At 40.3% G+C, this 19,825-nt stretch overlaps 1 protein-coding gene and 1 pseudogene across 1 annotated transcript in view; both read right to left on the bottom strand.

Annotated features, from left to right (window-relative positions):
• Nucleotides 1-19,819, bottom strand: part of LOC136241671 (tripeptidyl-peptidase 2-like) — a 33,673-nt gene extending 13,854 nt beyond the window's left edge. The window contains exons 1-18 of the mRNA XM_066032926.1: nt 19,620-19,819; nt 19,436-19,561; nt 19,286-19,381; nt 19,099-19,203; nt 18,472-18,602; nt 16,795-16,892; nt 16,243-16,463; nt 15,884-15,960; nt 14,380-14,507; nt 13,523-13,622; nt 12,745-12,878; nt 12,640-12,691; nt 12,374-12,414; nt 9,802-9,911; nt 9,055-9,172; nt 8,792-8,887; nt 7,913-8,051; nt 7,759-7,865 (exon numbers count right to left, since the gene is read on the bottom strand). Of these exons, the coding sequence (XP_065888998.1) occupies nt 7,759-7,865; nt 7,913-8,051; nt 8,792-8,887; nt 9,055-9,172; nt 9,802-9,911; nt 12,374-12,414; nt 12,640-12,691; nt 12,745-12,878; nt 13,523-13,622; nt 14,380-14,507; nt 15,884-15,960; nt 16,243-16,463; nt 16,795-16,892; nt 18,472-18,602; nt 19,099-19,203; nt 19,286-19,381; nt 19,436-19,561; nt 19,620-19,799 (2,059 nt within the window). The 5' untranslated portion in view covers nt 19,800-19,819. The remainder of the gene's footprint in view (nt 1-7,758; nt 7,866-7,912; nt 8,052-8,791; nt 8,888-9,054; nt 9,173-9,801; nt 9,912-12,373; nt 12,415-12,639; nt 12,692-12,744; nt 12,879-13,522; nt 13,623-14,379; nt 14,508-15,883; nt 15,961-16,242; nt 16,464-16,794; nt 16,893-18,471; nt 18,603-19,098; nt 19,204-19,285; nt 19,382-19,435; nt 19,562-19,619) is intronic.
• LOC136241220 (uncharacterized) lies at nt 1,812-5,346 on the bottom strand (annotated as a pseudogene).
• Nucleotides 19,820-19,825: the final 6 nt, after the last annotated feature.

The raw sequence follows: 19,825 nt of genomic DNA, 5'->3' as shown, positions 1-19,825 counted from the left end.
TCTTTCATAATGGATACCAGAGGGCTAATCACCACTACTATAGAGCGATCAGTGCCAAGGACAGCATCAAAAACAAGTGGCAAACACGCATAGCACAGTGTTTTTCCAAATCCAGTAGGCAGAACAGCAAATACATCTTTCCCAAAGAGAAACTGATTAATAACTGTTGCCTGCTCCTGTTTCAAGCTGGCGTACCCCAAAAAATTGGCTGCTGCTTTAGAGCACGTATTGATATTACCACGGGAGGTAGTCATGTTCAGAATTGTTGGACTCATGAAACAATTTCGTGCGAATTATGCGTTAATTATCAATGCTGCAATCTGATTGGTTTTACAGGATTCTCGTAATTGTGCACGAGTGCCCGATACTACGCAGACCAGACCTTTTATTTTTTAAAAGGTCTGTCTACGCCAGACTAGCAATTTGGAACAGTTTGCCCCCTACATTAAGTGGACTTGATCTTAAAATGACCTCCAGCATAAATTTCTGCAATTGTGAAATCTCACTGCACTGAGGTCACACGAAGCCATACAAGAGTCTTATTCATCATGGTTTAATCTTGAGTCCTCGTGCAGATCTGGAGAACCGTGAATGGTTTTAAAACGGCAAATGCAACAACGCCGGACTATAAGCGCTACGAAATTAAATAATGAATATTTTCCAAGTAGCGCTTAAAACGCTTTCCTCCCTCGCATGCGATTTTCGCACCATAATACAGTGGTATGGCAAGGTCTACCAGGAACGCTCCGATAGAAGTCACACGCAAAACCAGAGAAAAGGTACCGTGCAATAATTCTCTGTTTGTCACGTGGGAATCATGTTGGTCTGGCTGGGTACTCGCTATGACTCCATGGAACCAAGTAGATTTTAGAGCACGCGAGACTGAAGAATACCAGGACCGACCAGGCTACAAGATCACTAAAGCCGCTCTCCAACAAAAATTTATAAAGATGAAAGACGAATTTTCTTGTGGAATATATGAATGGAAAGCGCGTTCCTCAAGTACAGGTGAAGAACTGAAGGGCTCCGGTCAAAAATAGTGATTAAATGCCTTTCTGCCAAAACCTAGAAAACTATATCAGAGTATTCACCATAGCCTAAAGTTTTGGAAAATACAACTATCTTTAGTAAAACTTCGACCTATATGAGAATAAGGATACTTAAAACGCAACCACTAAAAAACCTTACCATAAAGTTTAGGTGACCCTATAACGCTACTTTCGGGTACAGTACGAGTACCGGTAGATATGCGGGTAGATAGCAACTACTAGAATTATTTTAGTGTGCATGTAACCATAACTTCGTTACTAAAAATTATGCGCGCTTATTTTAGGTTGCGCACACAAAATGGCGGCTTGCAAGGAAGCATCAAAAGCAAGTAGAAAAGACCTCGGAACCGTTCAGTTTACTATATTTACCAACGAAGGAAAGTGATTTAGTGGAGGAGGTTGAGGTGCCTATGGAAAGTGAAGATCAGCAATCTACTGAGGCAACGACGAGGACAACGAAGACCTCGAGGAAACGAAAGCGTGATCCGTTGAACTGGAAAGTGAAGCACGTAAAGAAACTAGGTCCGCAAAAGAATGCACCATTAGTTGAGTTGACACCTAGAGTAAAATGCTGCAAGAAAAACTGTTTACAGGATTTTAGTGTGTCACACATGACCAAGTTAAGGAATGATTTTCAAGCTCTATCTTATGGCGAGCAAAATATATACTCAAATGGTTTGCTTCACCATCGTGTGACAGTAAAAACAAGCGGCCATCCAAGGAAGGATAATCCTTCAGGAAAGCGAATTGGAAGGCCACCAGCTGAGCAAAGCTCTTTTAGTTTCTGCTATACTTTACTGAACGACATGGGCAGTAATGCTCGTGTTTGCCAGAAAGCATTCTGCCTTGTTTATGGTTTTGGCCCTAAAAGGTTGCAGGTGCTGCGGAAAAAGATAGAGAAAGGCGGGATAGAATTAGATGAACGTGGCAAGCATGACAATCATCTTGCAGTTGATAGTGAACTAAAGGAGTTGATACGAGATCACATTAAGTTTCTACCTACGAGACAAAGCCATTATTCTAGGAAAGATAATCCACAACGGGTTTATCTTTCCCCTGATCTTTCAATAGCCAGGTTGTACCACCAATTTTTGGAAAAGCATGATCCTGAGTATATCAAGCTCCAAGAAGAACACAAGAAGTGTGTAATAGCTCATAAGCCAACTCCAAAATTGAGAAAGCCTCTTGTTTCAGAACATTTATATCATGACATTTTTGTAAATGAATTTAGTATCCACTTCGGTTATCCAAGAACAGATACATGTAGTACTTGTGATGGTTTGATGGTACAAGCTGAAACAGCCCCAGAGTCAGAAAAGCAATCAATCCTAGAAGCACTACAAGCACATCAAGAGTTGGCTGAGGAAGGTTACCACGCCTTTTGTCATGATAGACAACTTAGCATAGAAACTTGGGACAAGTGTTAAGTAGCATGCACAGTTCAGCTTCATGTATGCGTTCATTTGTATTGATTGTTAAAAGATTTCATGAATGTTGATACAAATTCTATAAGAAATTTAAAAAACCTGTTAGCTAATTAATTATAAGGAACAACAAATCATTAGAGAAGTTAAACTTGATGTTATGTTCATCCTGTATCTTCATCATCTGAACTGGGGTCATCTTTGCTTTGTGGCAATTCAGCATAGAAAGATCGGTACTCACAAGGAACATACTGTTGAACCAGTTTCTGAAGGTCTTCTGCTTTAGCCTTTTTGATGGGGATAGGATATTGCGAGTACAGGAGAGGGGGAGACTCATCTAGTTCTAGCCGATTATTCTTCTTAAAATAGTACACCACACGTGGGGTTTCTCTAACATCATAGGTACAACGTACCCAAACTTTTCGAGGATGGTCAACCATTACTAATTCATTATTAATCAGCTTTTCACCTTTTCCAAAATTAAACCAAACCACCCTTTGGAAATCCAAACTTTTCTTATCTTCATCTTTACTTCTCTCTGTGTATATTTTCCCAAGATATTGACAAAAGTCACAAAAGAATGACTGTTTCATTTCGACAACTTGAATATGGCTACTAGCATTACCAACATGTTCATACCATTGTTGTGGTATATAGACAGCTTCTACTTTGGATGCAAGGCGTTCTATCACACCAAATGCCTGGTCAGTCAAGCCATAAGTGTGGCCAGGAATCAAAAATTTGTAATCTATTCTGGAGTATACCTTGCGTCGGATCATCTCTTGAAAAAACCACATCACATAGTTATTCTTATTTTGACCAGGGCAATTGTCAGCCCACCAAATACTCCACTTTGCACCTGTACGACCCAAGGATGTGTGGAAAATGAATCTAAAAAGGCAAGAAATCACATTGTTGCAGCCCCTCCTAGCTAGCAGTTCATGCCACATGAAGGCTGCAGTAATCTTGGTGGATGCAGAATAGATTCCAAATAAGTAGGTCCAAAGCAATCGCAAGTAAAATTGTTTACCAACAGATAGCTTTGGAGGGTAAATTTTGTTGGAAATCGAAATGGAATACGTCTACAGCATCCTTACTATTGAACTCAGGCAGACCTTTCTTACATCCTGGGCACTGCCAAACACAATCAGACGTACTTAGCTCTTCATACTTTTTCAGATAGGTTTAGGCAGCTTTTATGAAACCACAACATACAATCGACCTCACACTGGATGGCTTCACCGTCGGGCTGAACCTCTCGAGCGCATACACCACACGGGTAATCCATAGGTACTTCGTTCTGAAATGGGATGCATGGTGGCAAACTGACGAAGTAGCTAAGTATAACATGGTTTCGTGCTGAAGAAACATAAGAGAAACCTCGGGGACAACTAATTACACATAAAGGACTAAAAACGAAGGAGGTATGGCTGGAAAAGGACATTTCTTACAAAGACGCCCTTGTTGACCGGAGCTTTAAAGGTAGTCCGTATTGTACAGCCATTTTTTAAACTCCGTTTTCTCGAAATATACTGAAAGCGTTTAAGCGCCCTTTTTGACCGGAGCCCTTCAATTCTAGTTATGCACCTATCAATGTAATCCCCGACTACCACTAATACGGGCTGAGGTAGGGGAAGGTGAGGATTTGCATTTCTGAAAATTACAATTCCCCACATACTGGGGGAGTACTGGCGATACAAACCCTGACCAAGTCTCGGCCTGCAGACCCCGGGGATACTGGAGCTAGGCAGGGATTTGTGCGGTCGTGTGGCGTTGGTATAGTGATGAGTTCGTTCGAGTGGATTCTAGTATAAATGTAATAGCTAGCACCCGACTCTCTTTCCTAAACTGAAAGCACACATCTTCGCTGTCTGAGTGAATTTCTTTAGCGAAGACAAATCCCCACTGTCGGGGAAATTTAGCGATCAATTCCCCCACCATCCCCGACCTTTCCCCACCCTCAGCCCGTATCAGTGGTAGTCGGGCATTACATTGATAGGCGCATTATTACGGTACCGCCCAAGCGCAACGTTGCACTCGCTCTCACATGCAACTTTGCTCGAGATTTTTAAAATCGCTAATTAAGGGGCGTGGCAACTGTTTTGCTCGCGCGACAACGTGGCAGCTGCTTCGTTCACAAGAATCACAAGCGAAACAGTTGCCATGCCCCTTAATTAGCGATTTTTAAAATCTCAAGCAAAGTGGTGTGTGCGAGCAAGTGCGACGTTGCGCTTGGGCGGTACCGTATGTCTTCGAATAACTTCTGTGTCACGGCTTGATACACCAAGGGGTCCAGACGTTGATGAATTTCGGTCAGCTACAATGTGCATACGTGGAAGTAGGTCCAACTCGCATCGCTCCTCTGATGCCTCTCCTGAGATGGGCCGCATTGATGAGCACAGGGACTTTTAAACTTTCAGCAATCTGGTCCTTTTTATTCAGTTGTCCAGCACGTGCTTTCTTTGTGCTGGGGGTGGTAGGCAAGGGTAGTCCATCCAGCCCGGGAAAAAAAAATGAATTGCGTCGAACAAGTCTTCCCATATCACGACAACTTCACTTGTGCGCTTCTGGTGATAGGAAATCCACAGCTTCTCTCTTTGTATAACAGCACATTCACTTCGAACTACGCTGCAGCAACCGCCTACCAAGGATTCTAGAAGTGCCAGCAACTTTCTTGCGAAGTGGTCGAAAGGAACGGCAAAATTATCTTCAGCAACTGTGCTAATTAACAAGTTCGCTTCATGAAGGTCTTGCTCCGTTCACTGGTGCCAGTAAACGTTCCATCCTTAATAACGAAAGAAAAAGCCCCTCTGACCAGCCCACTTGCCATTCTCAGCTGTCACTAACATATTACGTGACCGTATCGAGCCCATTACCGTAAAAATATATTGCGTTTCCAATCCATTATGTATTTAGTATCTATGCCCTTACGTGCAATTTTCGCGCCATAATACAGTGGTATGGCAGCATAGATAATATACGAACATGGATTGGAAACGCCCGTTAAATTATTTACCTATCCTAGTTACGGTGCGCCAATACATTGGGAAATTTGTTGAAATGTACTAGGTGGCTGTTTGGCTTTCTCTCGCTTGTTTGAAGGCTAGTTTCAAGGCGTGGACATTCCTTTTACATTGTTTATTGTGTAGCGTTTTGTACTGAACATGAACACAGCTTGTCTGTGGACATTGGAGGGAATATCATTGGCGGCAGGTGGATACTGGCAGGTACGCGTTAGCAAATATTTCAGAAGGATCTTTACCAGCTATCTTGACATAGCCTCTACGCCACAATCAAATAAATGTTTGATAAACTGAAAGGAATTTTTAGCCAAAGACTTGTTCGGCTTGGGTAAAACAATTGCCCAAAGTAGCGCCTGTTTTCTGTCGTTTTATCCAAACAGTCCGAGTATACAGTGAAACATTGGATACCCGGTTAGCTAAAGCCACTCTGCCTGCTATAAGTGAAGTTAGGAACAGAAAACAAACGATGCTGCACTTTTTATTTCTTCAGGAAATTTGCCCAACCGTTATGAAACACTATACTTCACCTTTCAACTTGCATCTGTTACGCTGTTGTTTGCTACTCGCCAGTATCCATAACCAGTCCAGCCTCCAATTAGTGTAGGTGCTTTGTAACCCAGCTGTAACCAACAAACACGTATTTGTAGCTTACAAGAAATGCAAAATGTTCCACCTGTAACGACTGTAAACTTTTCGCGCACCGTAACGAGGATGGTCTATGACGTCACTACGTAAATAATACGGGCGTTTCCAATCCATGTTCGTATATTATCTATGATGGCAGAGTCTACCAGGGACGCTCCGACAGAGATCAAACGAAAAACCAGAGAAAAAGTACTGTGTAATAATTCTCTGTTTGACGCGTGGGAATCATGTTGGTCTGACTGGGTACTCGCTATGACTCCACGGTACCACGTAGATTTTAGAGCACGCAAGACTGAAGAATACCAGGACCGACCAGGCTACAAGATCACTAAAGCCGCTCTCCAACGAGAGTTTGAAGATGAAAGAGATGAATTTTCTTGTGGAATATACGAATGGAAAGCGCGTTCCTCGGGTACAGGCATAGATTATAAAGGTGAATTTGTCGTCTACGTTGGTTGTACATGCAGAGGCAAGAAAGGAAATTTCATTGATAGAATCAACGAATACTGCATTAATGGATCCCACAAAGCTGATTACATAAACGACGCATTAACAAAGGGCTACCAGCTATGGGTAAGATTTAAAGGATCTGGTGATGATGGCATAGCGCATGATGGGAATAAGGAATGTGCTGAGTGGGATGAAAACAAAGTATTGAAATACTACGATTATGCTTGGAATATCCGGAGTGTGAAACAATACGACAGAACTGTACCTTGATTTCTGTTGTGCCCATTTGTGTAATACGGTATGCTCAATTAATACGGGTAAACAGTACTCACTGAGTAGGCCACTGGCAGTATCTTTTACATTTAAACGTATTTTTGTATTTTATTTTAAAAACATTTGCAAACTGTCCAGTCTATGCAATTTGCAATCATGGGTAGTCATATAGTGGAACTGTGTGCTTTACTTACTATTGGCAAAAACTGGAATATCAATTGACGCCACAAAATTTTCTCCTGAGGGCAGTATACAAGTGACCAGAAAGAGTATCACCCCTACTGTACATTTTCAAGCTACAGTGGTCCCTCTATTGTCCAAATTGGCCCTGAGCGTGTTCAGATAATTGAAAAGTTCAGATAATAGAAGCACATTCATTTATAGAGAGCTCAATTACTCTAATAGAACACACATTTTAGACAAAATACCCTAATAGAACAATACAGTTTGGAGAACAGAAAGTTCGGATAATTGATGACCAAATAGAGGGACCACTATATGTCATTTTCACAGATGAAAGTGAGCCATTTTTTGCACCACTCTCCATACATATATAGCACACCAAATTTTGAAAAATTAAAATACATCTTTGATGAGAATTCATCATAAATCCAGCAACATATGGCACTAAATAATAAGATTTGAAAATCTGCTGATCTGCCAAATTTAATTGATCACTATTCGTACTACATTTTCTGCTATCCAGAAATCCTCATTTTTATTTACTCGCATCTAGCTGTAAAAACGTACAATTTTACAGAAACAGAACTATTGTACTAAATAGAATGTGAAATCTGCAGTGTATTGGTACATGCTTGCTTATGCTATATAGATAATTTTACTTGTTTAAATAATACATCATTGTGCACCTGAAATCTCCCACTTCTACCTTACCTGCCCATGTTGCCTCCAGTGGGACATGAAGAAAGAACCTACGAGTTCCTTTCTTCTGGAAATCAATGTCCTCATTCACAAACACAGTGGGATCTTGCTGGGACATCCTAGACAACACAGTCATACACAACAACCATATTTGGTAGAAGCTGACTGTGAAGGAATGATGACAGTTACTGGTACTCTAAATAATGCCCCCTGGAAACACTTGGAGACATCCACAGCACAAACTTCAGCATAGTGAGCACCAGGTAGTAACCCAGTAGGGTCCACTTTGATAGCAAACTGACGAGCTGAAAAACAACAACACATATATACAAGCATTCCCATGGGTTATGTGTGTGAGGTCTGAGTTTTTGTAAAATTTGTAAATTGGAACATAAGTCATGAAATATGGCCGATAATATTTTCAAGTGTTGCCAAACTTGATTCTAACGTATTCCATATAGAGATACATAGTTACAGAGTGTTTTATAAAAGCAGTCACAGAAATTTATGCTTTGGTTGCTTCACAAAAAATTTGGACCTTACACACATAACCCACTGTGTGGTATATAGCAATTCACTACAATTCACCCTTTTCATATCAATAATTTATGTTTTACCTGAATCTTTTACTATAGCTAATAGCCATGTCTTTGTTTAATTTAAGGTCACTTTCTAGCATTGACTGTATGGCTAGCTGTCTTTAATACTAGTGTACCTATTACTGTAACTTTTAACAAAAACACAACAACCACCAAAGAACATGATGAAATATATTCACTTCTCTGTATCAGTCACTTGGCACCAGTACTACAAACAAGCAAACAATTGAGAAACTCTAATAGAGTAGTCGCACAGTGACTACCATTTTCTGGTTATGTCTCTTGTAACTAGACATCTGTTAACTAGCTATCCTACTTGTAGACACATACTATCTATCACCAAAAATTCAACATTTAAAAAAAATCATACAGAAATGCTTTTACATTTACCATGACATTCTTTACATGAAAAATGAAACAAATTACAGTAGTACAAACATACCCACCACAGTTATGAAGTGCTAGATGTTGAGGAGTGTGTAACCAACTGTCGCTGCTGATCAGAGCAAGATGGAGGTCCAGTGAAAGCTTCTGTGATGGATCTGACAATACATCACATATCATGTATGTACACTATACAACAGATCACCAACATGTTGAGACAAACAGGCAGACACTGTATGTATGTGCATGCAACATATATCTATGTATACAACACACTCACATATATGTACAAATGCATGCATACACACACACTACACAAACACACCAGTGTCCTTTGGAAAGGTAGGCTCCACTTGAATGATATGGTTGGAAGGTTTAACCACTTCATGTTCCTCCCTCAAGTACACACCTCGTAATGTCTTACCAGCTGTTAAGACTGTGACCTAAATAATGTACATCACAGTAGTTAGTTACAAAAACAGTAGACAATATGTTGCAACAAACATGCACACTTGCTACACCACACTGCACCACATACGGACGCATCTACAAAGCAAAGCCTCCAACTGCCGGGCTAGTACAGTCATGCCTACCCAGTGAACCAGCACTGGCACACCTGTGTGCTACTTAGGTGCTAGGAGTCAGTACTGGTAAATCCGCCTGGGGCAGGACTAGTAACCCACAGGAGGCTGTACCATGTCCCACAGGTGAAGGTGTGGGGACCTGAAGTCCCACTTGGACCTTTACCTGCTGTGTGAGACATGGACAGTTGCCATTTGCTTCCCCAGTTTACACCAGGCTCCCATTGATGTTACAGCTGGGTGGGCTACTTCCCCAGTTGACACCAGGCCACCAGGTCCCCATTTAAACAACGGGGTAGACTGGAGCAATGCGAGTAAAGTTCCTTGCTCAAGGAAACAACAACACATCTACACACACAAACACAACACACACACAAACACAACACACACACAAACACAACACACACAAACACAACACACACACAAACACAACACACACACCACACTACAAACACACACATACATGTTCACACACTACACTACACACCCACCTTAAAATTCACATTCATGGCTGGAGAATTGTTCTCCCAGTTTTGTTTGATGTACTCATAAGCCTTGTCTATCTGAATCACACCATGACCACTGGAGAACTTGTCACCACCTAACACAGTGACAACACACAGTAAGGTACACAATATAGTGACTGCTCTATTAGAGAGTTTTGACAGTAAACTTAGCAACACTACTGGTATTTGTTGTGCTAACAACTTGACACATTGGTACTTTTGGTAGCTCCAGTATCCAAACAGCAGTACCAGCTCATTCACAAATGTGTTCAAATAATTGAATTTGTTTGAATAAATGCAGCCCATTCATTAATACAGGACTCTGTTCAACTGCTCTAATAAAACATACAGCATCGAATGACAAAATGCTCAGAGAGAACACTAAAATTTGGACAGGTGCAACATGTAGCCAGCAGTTTGACATACCAAGGCCAAACTATAATATAAAGCAAAGATTCACATGTGATATTTTAGTAGACAACAGTGTGCTTCTCCTTGTAAGTCCAAGCCACAAGACTGAACCTTATAAACCCAATGAAACACAACAAATATTTCCATGTATGTGCCAACTACAGATAAGTTATATGCACTATTAAAGGTAGTATGAGTACTATGAAAAGTATCTCACTGGCCAAAGTGAACTAGCTGTCACTGAGGAGTTGGCCTGAGTTCAAATTCCAGGTTGGGCAACCTTTTTCTTTTTTTTTTTTTAGTTTTCTTTTTGTGAGGGATTTTGCACCATGTTTTTAGGTGGTCGATATATTTTCGTTCTGTAATTTGCACTGACAAAAACTGACAAGTTTGGATAAAACCTTTTGTGAACAATTATAAGTACAAGGATTACTTCTTGAAAAACATATGAATTATAGTAAATTTAACATAGCCATAGTGACCATGCTACATACTCTATGATGTAATGCATATCGGTTCAACTTTGAAGTATCAGCTGTGTATATGATATTGGTTTATTAGAAAACCTGTATTGGAAATAGACAATAAATATTGGATATCGGTATCAGATGTAAAATGTGGCATCAGTACTGCCCTACCTATTAGCTTGTCCTTTGAAAATACATGGTATGTATAATGTACTAGTGAAAATTATTAATCTAAAAATGAAGTAGGGATCCAAGCGATAAAAAGTAGTGAAGCAAGATGAATGATGGTATTACAGCATAGCTCTGTGGGAAAATCCCTACATTGGCTTGTTATAAAAATCACAATCATTTTGTTCAATGCCAAAGTATCCCACTGAGCTATGCTATAGTACCATCATTCACCTCTTGTTTCACTACTTTTCATTGCTTGGATCCCTACTTCATTTTTGAATGAAAATACTAGTTTGTTTGGTTTCTTGCTATGCACGTGTGACTGTTCTGTTAGGATGACTGCTGTATTAGAGTATCTCAAGTCAGCCTTTCAACCAGGGAGTGTGCCACTATTTCTTGTGCAAGCATTATGAATACAGCTAGGCCAATAATAACAGGGTATGTCATCATGATAGACCACTAAGAGGTGTGGTCTCAGTGCTCGATCGCTATAAATCAACCAAGCTGGTGTTAATAGGCATGGAATTGAACCCATCGTGAAGTTACGGGTATCTACTGAGTGTAAAGCGTAAGTGCTTAAATAAGTTTGTGGAGTGTAAATATGCTGCTCAAGGAAAGTGTTGATAAGCCTTGATATAGTTTCATTACAAGAAGATGACTAGTTTGATTGAAAATAAAGACAAGGCGCAGAGGGCACACACTCGTTGGAACCCCAAAAGGCATAGCTCACTGGTGAATCTATTATTGTGGCATAAAAATAGTTACTGCTTCACTTGGCCTCCAGCCTTGCAACTGCAATTAGGCAGGCAGGCAGGCAGGCAGGCAGGCAGGCAGGCAGGCAGGCAGGCAGGCAGGCAGGCAGGCAGGCAGGCAGGCAGGCAGGCAGGCAGGCAGGCAGGCAGGCAGGCAGGCAGGCAGGCAGGCAGGCAGGCAGGCAGGCAGGCAGGCAGGCAGGCAGGCAGGCAGGCAGGCAGGCAGGCAGGCAGGCAGGCAGGCAGGCAGGCAGGCAGGCAGGCAGGCAGGCAGGCAGGCAGGCAGACAAAAATTCGAGTTTTGGTGATTTAAAAAAAATTCTATATCTGGCTGTCTGTACGTGTTTTCTTGTTTTTAACGCTGTATTTGATGTTGATTATTCCATAAAGGTGATTTTTGTTGCATAAGATGTTTCTAGGAATTTTTAAAGGCAGAATTTTAGGCAGCGCATATCATTTGGGGGGGGGATCCCTACTTAAATAATATACTGTTTGATATCTTAGTGACTGCTCTATTAGAGAGTTTTAGTAGCAGGATAAACATCATGCACCAGTCTGCACCATATACAGCTTTTATTGTTTGGTTTTTTGTTGTGATGATGACAACTATTTTTGAGTTCATGTATACACTAATTTCACAGCTCAATAGGCTAGACCAATGGGAACAAGTTTCTTGCTAATGCTAAAGAAAATAACAATAGCAGTCACCATACGTACACTAAACCTGAAACAATACAATTTTCAGAATCAACTCACCAGGTAGTGGAACTGCTGTGTTCTCAAGTGATCTCTTTATCCTAAAGACCACAATACATTTAGAAATTACTATGAAAAACAATACAATATTACTGAGAGGGAATTTTTTTGTACATGATTGATCTCAAAAATAAATTCAAGAGTAATCACAAATCACAGTGGTACCTAATATAGAGTACTGAATAGTTAGTGCAGGAGTAAAATTTTTACTCCTCAAAATTATGGTAATTATAATGAAATAATGGTAATTACAATGAAATACATACAAGGCAGGAGTGTAGACAATCCCATCGTGTTTGAGAGCTGACTGCAGCAGTGCTATAAGAAGAAACCAGCAAATATGACACCATCACACAAGTCCTAACACGTACCGACTGCTCCACAAGCACTAGGGGAACTCATCGATGTTCCATTCATTAGTTGTTCCTTCTTCAATGTCCACCTTGGTACAGAAGTGATGGCCCCACCTGGAGCACACACTGACACTCCCAAGTGTCCATCAACACTGTAAGGAGCAAGATAGTTGAATGATTGGGTGTATACAGAAGTCACTACTAGGATTAAGTTTGCATAGGGCGTGGTGGAACCTGCAAAATGTGGACAAACTGGAACCAACTGAAAGTGGCCTGATTATCAACATACCCTGGTTTTCCTTGTTAGTTTATGTACTAAGGGATACTTTGGAGCCTTAACTAAGTGTCTGGATTATGTAGGTGTCCTAATTTTTGTAGTGGACAGTAGGGTGTCCTGTGCAGTAATGTATTCAAAGGCATCAACTCAGGATACTACATAACAGGAAGTGTTGAGAGAAGAAAAACCTTCGTTTCATCAGCCTGGATGGATTAACGTAGAGAAAATTTAGGTGAATTTGGTATATTGACTTCAATTTACTTGCCCAATTTTTAGAGAGAATGCAATATGACGCAACCATAAATTTGCCAAAATGTTATCTGCCAAATTCTATCTAGAGTTAAAACGCCAAAATCTTCTCTCACCAAATCTTTGTATCGTACGGTAAATGTGATATAGATGATGCAACGGTGTTTATTCAAGTTAGACGAATTAAAATCATTTCTTCCAGCCAGTAGTACAGTGAACAATACAATATATTAAGCTAGTCACCACACACTACACTACATCACAACTCACACTGGTCCACGTGAAGACCAAGTGTAGTGAGTACTTGGCTTCTTTCTCAACATGGAGTACTCTCCTGTCATCATGTCTGATGATACCACTGCACCAATACCTTAGAATATAAATTCCTGGTAACATTAGCACAAGAAAATTATGCGACATGCAAAATTTCAGTAAATATGTTTACAGCCCCCTTAGGATCCTCTGTTCCGGACACCCTGAGACCATCATTATTCAGGTTTTATCCACCATCATTCATTATTCAATTTCATTCGGTTTACAATAAACTAACAGACTGAAAGTTAAGCCATAGCCATACACACATTGCAAATGGTGTTATGTGGTTTGATTGGCAGGAATTATATTAGGAGATTTTACTACATAATCATACTGGCAGACCGTTAACTTGCTGAGTAGGCTACTAGTCATGAAGCACGTTGGAGTGAAAAAGATATTGGCGGTACTTTAATTTGACAAGTACACTAAATTTCACCAATCCACCAAACTTTCCTCACCAGTTAGACTGCATATGAGTGCATATACAGGAATGAATGGAGAATGTACGTAGCAAACAAGTAGTATTTGACCAAGCTAAAATCTGTCAAATGTTTCCATCCAATACAACACCGTTCAGCTAAACAACATTCGGCAAGCTTTTTCTCCAGCCACAGCAACTAGAGTTTCTGCCCAACAAATTTCTTGCTATATAGCATTTAAAGTTTGCACCATACACACTGAGAAGCCATTTATGTCTATCAAGTTGATGACATGTGATCAACTTCCTACACAACACTGTCATGGTTAAGGAGTCCGTCACTATCACCATGACAACAAGCAATAACACATCACCATGGCAACCTCTTACCCACCAATGATAGAAGAGACATTTGCTCCAGGACATCCAATAGTTGACAGGCAGGGTCCATTGTTACCAGCACTGGATACAAATGTTATATTGTGCTTCTCAATAAGTAACTGGAACTGTTCAATAATCTTCCTGGCATATTAAAAGAAATCCATATCATACCGTGTGTGCACTAAAGTAAAATTATGTACACAACCTGTGGTATGTATACGTGTAGTGTGTGTTTGTGTGGTGTGTGTGTGTGTTGTGTGTGTGTGTGCGTGTGTGTGTGTGTGTGTGTGTGTGTGTGTGTGTGTGTGTGTGTGTGTGCACCCAAAAGTTTAATGGGGGCCAGGCATTAACCAGGGAAACAGTCCATCTAGTTATATTAATGGAGACCTTAATTAGCATCTGAGTAGTACATAGATAGTCCAGTCTAGTACCTATACAAGTGTTTACAGCAGCTGAAGGTCTTACTGTGTGTGTGCAGGCAATTCATAAAGCCACCAGAAAAAGTGGGTGATGTGCGGGCACCTGATGTCCTACCTGAACCTCATCCTTGGATATTTGCTTCCCCAGTTAATACCTAGGTCAATACCGACAAATCCTAGTGGGATATATAACACTCTGTAGGAGGCTGTACCATGTCTTATATCCTAGAACAGTATGATTTGAACAAAACCAGTGAAATAAATCACACACACATGCACGCACAGTACGCATGCACACACACTTATATGTAAGATTTAGTGAGTTCATACAAAGCAGGCTTCATCATTCATTTTTGCTTGTAAAATAATTGAGTACAAATTTCATAAGCATATGGCATTGTTGTGGAGATAATAAAACAACTTGGTGGATATCCCACACACACACACACACACACATTCAACTGCTTCTAGACATCAGTCGAGTTAGTTACATATATAATAAAACCACAACCACAAAGAATGTTCACACAAAACCAAATATTCTAAAGCATGTTCATTCTTGCCCAAAGGGATTACCCACACAAAGTCCCTAAGGCATTGAAAACATGTATAACAACTTTACTTCGCAAACCGGACACTCAACAACAGAACCTCTTTTTAACAACAGGTTGTTTGGTATCTTGGTCCCTGTTTCAAAATGTAAGCTATACTTGTGGTTCACTCAATTAAGTCCTTAAATTTAAAGAGGTTTTCAAGAGATAAATGGGGCTGGTGTCGCATAGATATGGCGAATGCCTCCTCTTGTACAGTAGAATTTAGTGTGGGATCCCTATTACCTCTCAGTGGGATAATTGTGAGCACACTAATACAATTGGACCATGAACAAGCATCCTGACTATCAAGGACAATGTGTCTTATTAGTGAGGTGTTCTGATTTCAGGGGTCTAAATGTGTGTACACTAATACAAATGGAACCATGGACAAGTGTCCTGATTATCAAGGTGTCCACGTTTCAGGGTTTCCTTTTCAAAGTTTCTGTGTTTTAAACACATTGTGTCCAAAATTATGGTAGTTACAGTATGGTGCTTGTGGTCTCACCCCCTGTCAACCCAGTGACAAGCCTCTCCATAGCTGAAGTTCACCACATCCACCTTAGCTCTAGCTGCTTCACTAGCCTGAACAAAGACAGAGAAGAGAAGTTACAAAGGAACCTCTCTTAGGCACAATGATTCACCTAGTTGCTTAATGCAACCACCTGCCTACGTACTTATAGTAGTCAAGATTTTCCAAAACAGGTAAAACTAATTTTACTGTGTGACAGAAATTGTCGAATACTGCATGGCAGGAAGTCTTACAAAACAAAAGTCTTCCCAAAGCATTTTAACATTGGGCTGGGTATTCACTTTCAGATATATGTAACTGAGAAATACCAATGCTAACTACTTAAATACACTTACAGCTCTGATAAGAGAAGGAGCAGTTTCCATTGTAGATAGCCTCGTGTCTCCGATTTTAATCCCAACAATTTGTGCTCCTGGGGCCATGCCATTCTTCTCCGGGTTGTCAGGGAAGTTGGCAGCAGCAATGCAAGCCACGTGGGTACCATGGGAACCACCATTGGTTACTATGCTGAGGATGTTCCCATTATTGTAAACGTTAATTGAGTAGCTCATCTGATCTGAATAGTGGGACACAAAAATCAACCATCCATCAGACACAAGATGCTATACGTACAACTCTTTGTGTCCATTTTTTTGACAAATTTTATTGTACAGTTTCAACAGATAGGCAGCTATGGAATTTTCATTTCTAGCACAATAGTTGTCATGACAGCACCACAACCTATAATTAGTAGTAGACCTTTCCTAATTGATCACTCTCCAAATAAGGACAAAATATTTGACAACAATCGCTGAAACATAAAATTTGGAACAATGCAGGTAGAAAGGTACTGGGCAGCCAGTACACCTCAGGCTCCCTATATTCCACACATGTGAAATGTTTCATACCATCTTCTCCAAATCTTGCAAACTGGTGGGTGTAAATGTATGGAGCAAGGAGAGTAGCTGATGAAAAGTCTCCAGTCTCTGTTGTGTCTATAGCAGCTCTGAGGTGGAAAATGAAACTATGATAGTATGTACTGTGGAAAGCATCTAGTGTGGCATGCATTGAGTGTATATACATGGTATTGTACATGCTAAGCACACACACACACACACACGGTCACATGTACGCACAAGCACGTACCCACAAGCACGTACTCATGTGCACAAACACACAGAGAAGGACCTGCCTTTAGCAGCCACCCATATAGAACATCATTTTAGAACCAGTAGTTCTTCCAAAGCCCCTAATAGTTTCACACACACACTACCCAGTTTCTTTGTCCAAGACACAGATACATACCTATTGCCAAGAGTATATAATGTGGGAGGTATATACTCTTGCTATTGCTTATTTAATTTTTGTGTTCACAATAACTGCACAAGTGTTGCAATTCTCTTGATATTGAATTGGGTTTACCGTTAGCACACCAAGGCATGTTTACAGTGAAGCCTATATTAGAATCAATTACACACCTTGTTATGGTACATTCTTAACACACCAGTACCTAAGCCAGTTACCTTTCTTGGCCTGATAGAGTACAGAAAATAAATTTCTCTTATTGGGGAACTACTCATCCATGTCTCACATAATGGGTAAGGACTTCAAGTACAAACATCTTCACCTTTGAGACATTGTACAGTTTCCGCAAGAAAATTTATCAACATTTAATAGCACCTAAAGGTGGCCTAGTACATGTTCAATTGGGCAGGCAAGACTATGGCAGATGAAACCTTTTTGTGTCTATATATGTGACAAGCAAGAACCATACATATTACCCAACTTCTTCTGAGCACAGAAGTGTACAGTTTGCTCAGGTCTGATATATTCTGCCATTGATCAAAAGGATTGCTGCTGCCAAATATAGACAGGACTATATTACAGACAACAACAGTTAACCAGAAGCCACAGATCAAACAATCCCCCATATATATATATACACTGTAGCTTAAGCAAACTAATTCTTCGAATACCAATATTATATCCTTATATGGACTGATTTCAGGATAGTTCTATAATGACTATTATTCACAACACAGTACACCTACAGGTGACCCTGAAAATACTGCATAGCTATATCACAAAGGTCAGTTACTTGGTTGTTTAAGGAAATTGTCCAAGTACATTCTTCCCTAACGGCACCATTAAAAGTTTTAACAGCGAAATCTCTCTAATCTGACACCACTTTAATCCAGAATACATCTTAATATGGTAATGGTTGTGGCACCAATAAAACTTTATCCTTGCACCTCTTCCCTTAACTGATTTATGTATAATTATCTGTTTTTTGAGTTCTACACAGTAAATAACAATAACAATAACCTTCATTATACACCTTTAAATTAAGATTCTCATTAATTGAACACAAGTTCTGGAACCAGTGAGTATCAGCTTATTGTGTGTATATGATTGCAAATATGGAAACATCGTATGCTTAGAAACAAATTCACGGACTTTTTATACCTGAAATATAACCACCACCACTTTCACACACTTTACAGTTTTGTTCAGCTCACAAAATCACGAAAATTGAAACTGCTTCAGGAATTACATACAGTAAATACATTTGAGGAAGTACCCACCTCCAGGTCTCTCCATCATGGAATACTACACAGTCAAACACTGGTCCAGGATTTGTCGCCTTGTTACCAGGGCTGGAAAGAAGGTCGCAACGAGACTGCAGCTCCTCTCTCTGAAGTCGTTCAGCCAGTGTCTGCCATGTACAAGGAAATACAACCATAAAAGTGTCTGAGAGTCAAGTGTGTTGGTCAGAACAGCTGACTAGTAATGAGACCACAATTAAACTACAAAGTCAAAACCGCACTGTTTGCCATAGCAACTAAATCTTTAGGACTTCACATGCAAAGCCATGGACTCCTACGGTGGACCCTTTCAAAAAGGACACCATGAAACATGGACACATTGCACTTCACTAAAGACACTTCAGCATATGTATATAGTGGATATGGAAGCATTTTAATTTTTACTAGATTACAACCAACAACTGGCACAGCATGCAATAAATTCTCCAGCAAAAAGCATGTGCTTCTTTTGTATGCACTCTAGATAGTATACCCTCCATGTATTGTCTTATTGCTATCATATTTTAGCACAGTAGAAATTTAACAATATACATGAAGAGTTAGAAATTTTATGTATGAATATATAGAACTCTACTAAGCATAAATTCTAGGTATATAGACACATACCAATTTTTCCTTGCTATGCTTAGCATCAAAGTCAGCTAGCTCTCTGTTAGCATTAGCAAGTGCAGGGTGATGCACTGGGTTCCATTCCTTCTCTGTGTAGGAGGACTATAAGGACACAAAGTCAACATTCAAATAAAGAAGTTGGTATAACATTGATACCACACATGTGGTTTAAAAAATAACTCACTTGTAACCGGTTTACAAGAGTACTTGGAAAGAGCTCATATACAGCCTTGACTCCAATGTGCCATTTTCCTGATGGGTTCTCCCAATGGCTTGGTATCTGTGAGGCATGCTGCTTTAACATATGATGTTGGTATGCATACTGTTTACTTGCCTTCAGCTGTCTCCCAGAAACACCGGTAAATTCTGAGCTTCCCGTGCAGGTGTGCGAAGTGTCTACATCTCCACTACCACTGGCATCAATCAGGTCGAGAATTTTTGGTTCACCATTTGTGGTATTCTGTGAAATATTTTACACCACATAAAACTGCGCGTTTAATGGAATTACCATGACTGACCTGAAGTCCCGCGGCACTCGGGTCAATTCCAGTATCCAGTATCGCTATTATAACACCGCCTCCATCACATTCCTTATACTTTGTTAAAAATCTGTCCACGCCTGTTTCTCGCTTGGGGACGAGGCTATGGTCCGGGAACGGTTCAAACTCCTCCATGGCGGGGAAATTCCAACGGCGCATGCGCGACGCTCATTTTCTTCTGTGGC

The sequence above is a fragment of the Dysidea avara genome, chromosome 12 (genome assembly GCF_963678975.1).
Source record: "Dysidea avara chromosome 12, odDysAvar1.4, whole genome shotgun sequence".
Lineage (NCBI taxonomy): Eukaryota > Metazoa > Porifera > Demospongiae > Dictyoceratida > Dysideidae > Dysidea > Dysidea avara.
Note: the sequence above shows the minus strand (reverse complement) of the source record. Positions and strands in the feature narration are given on the sequence as shown.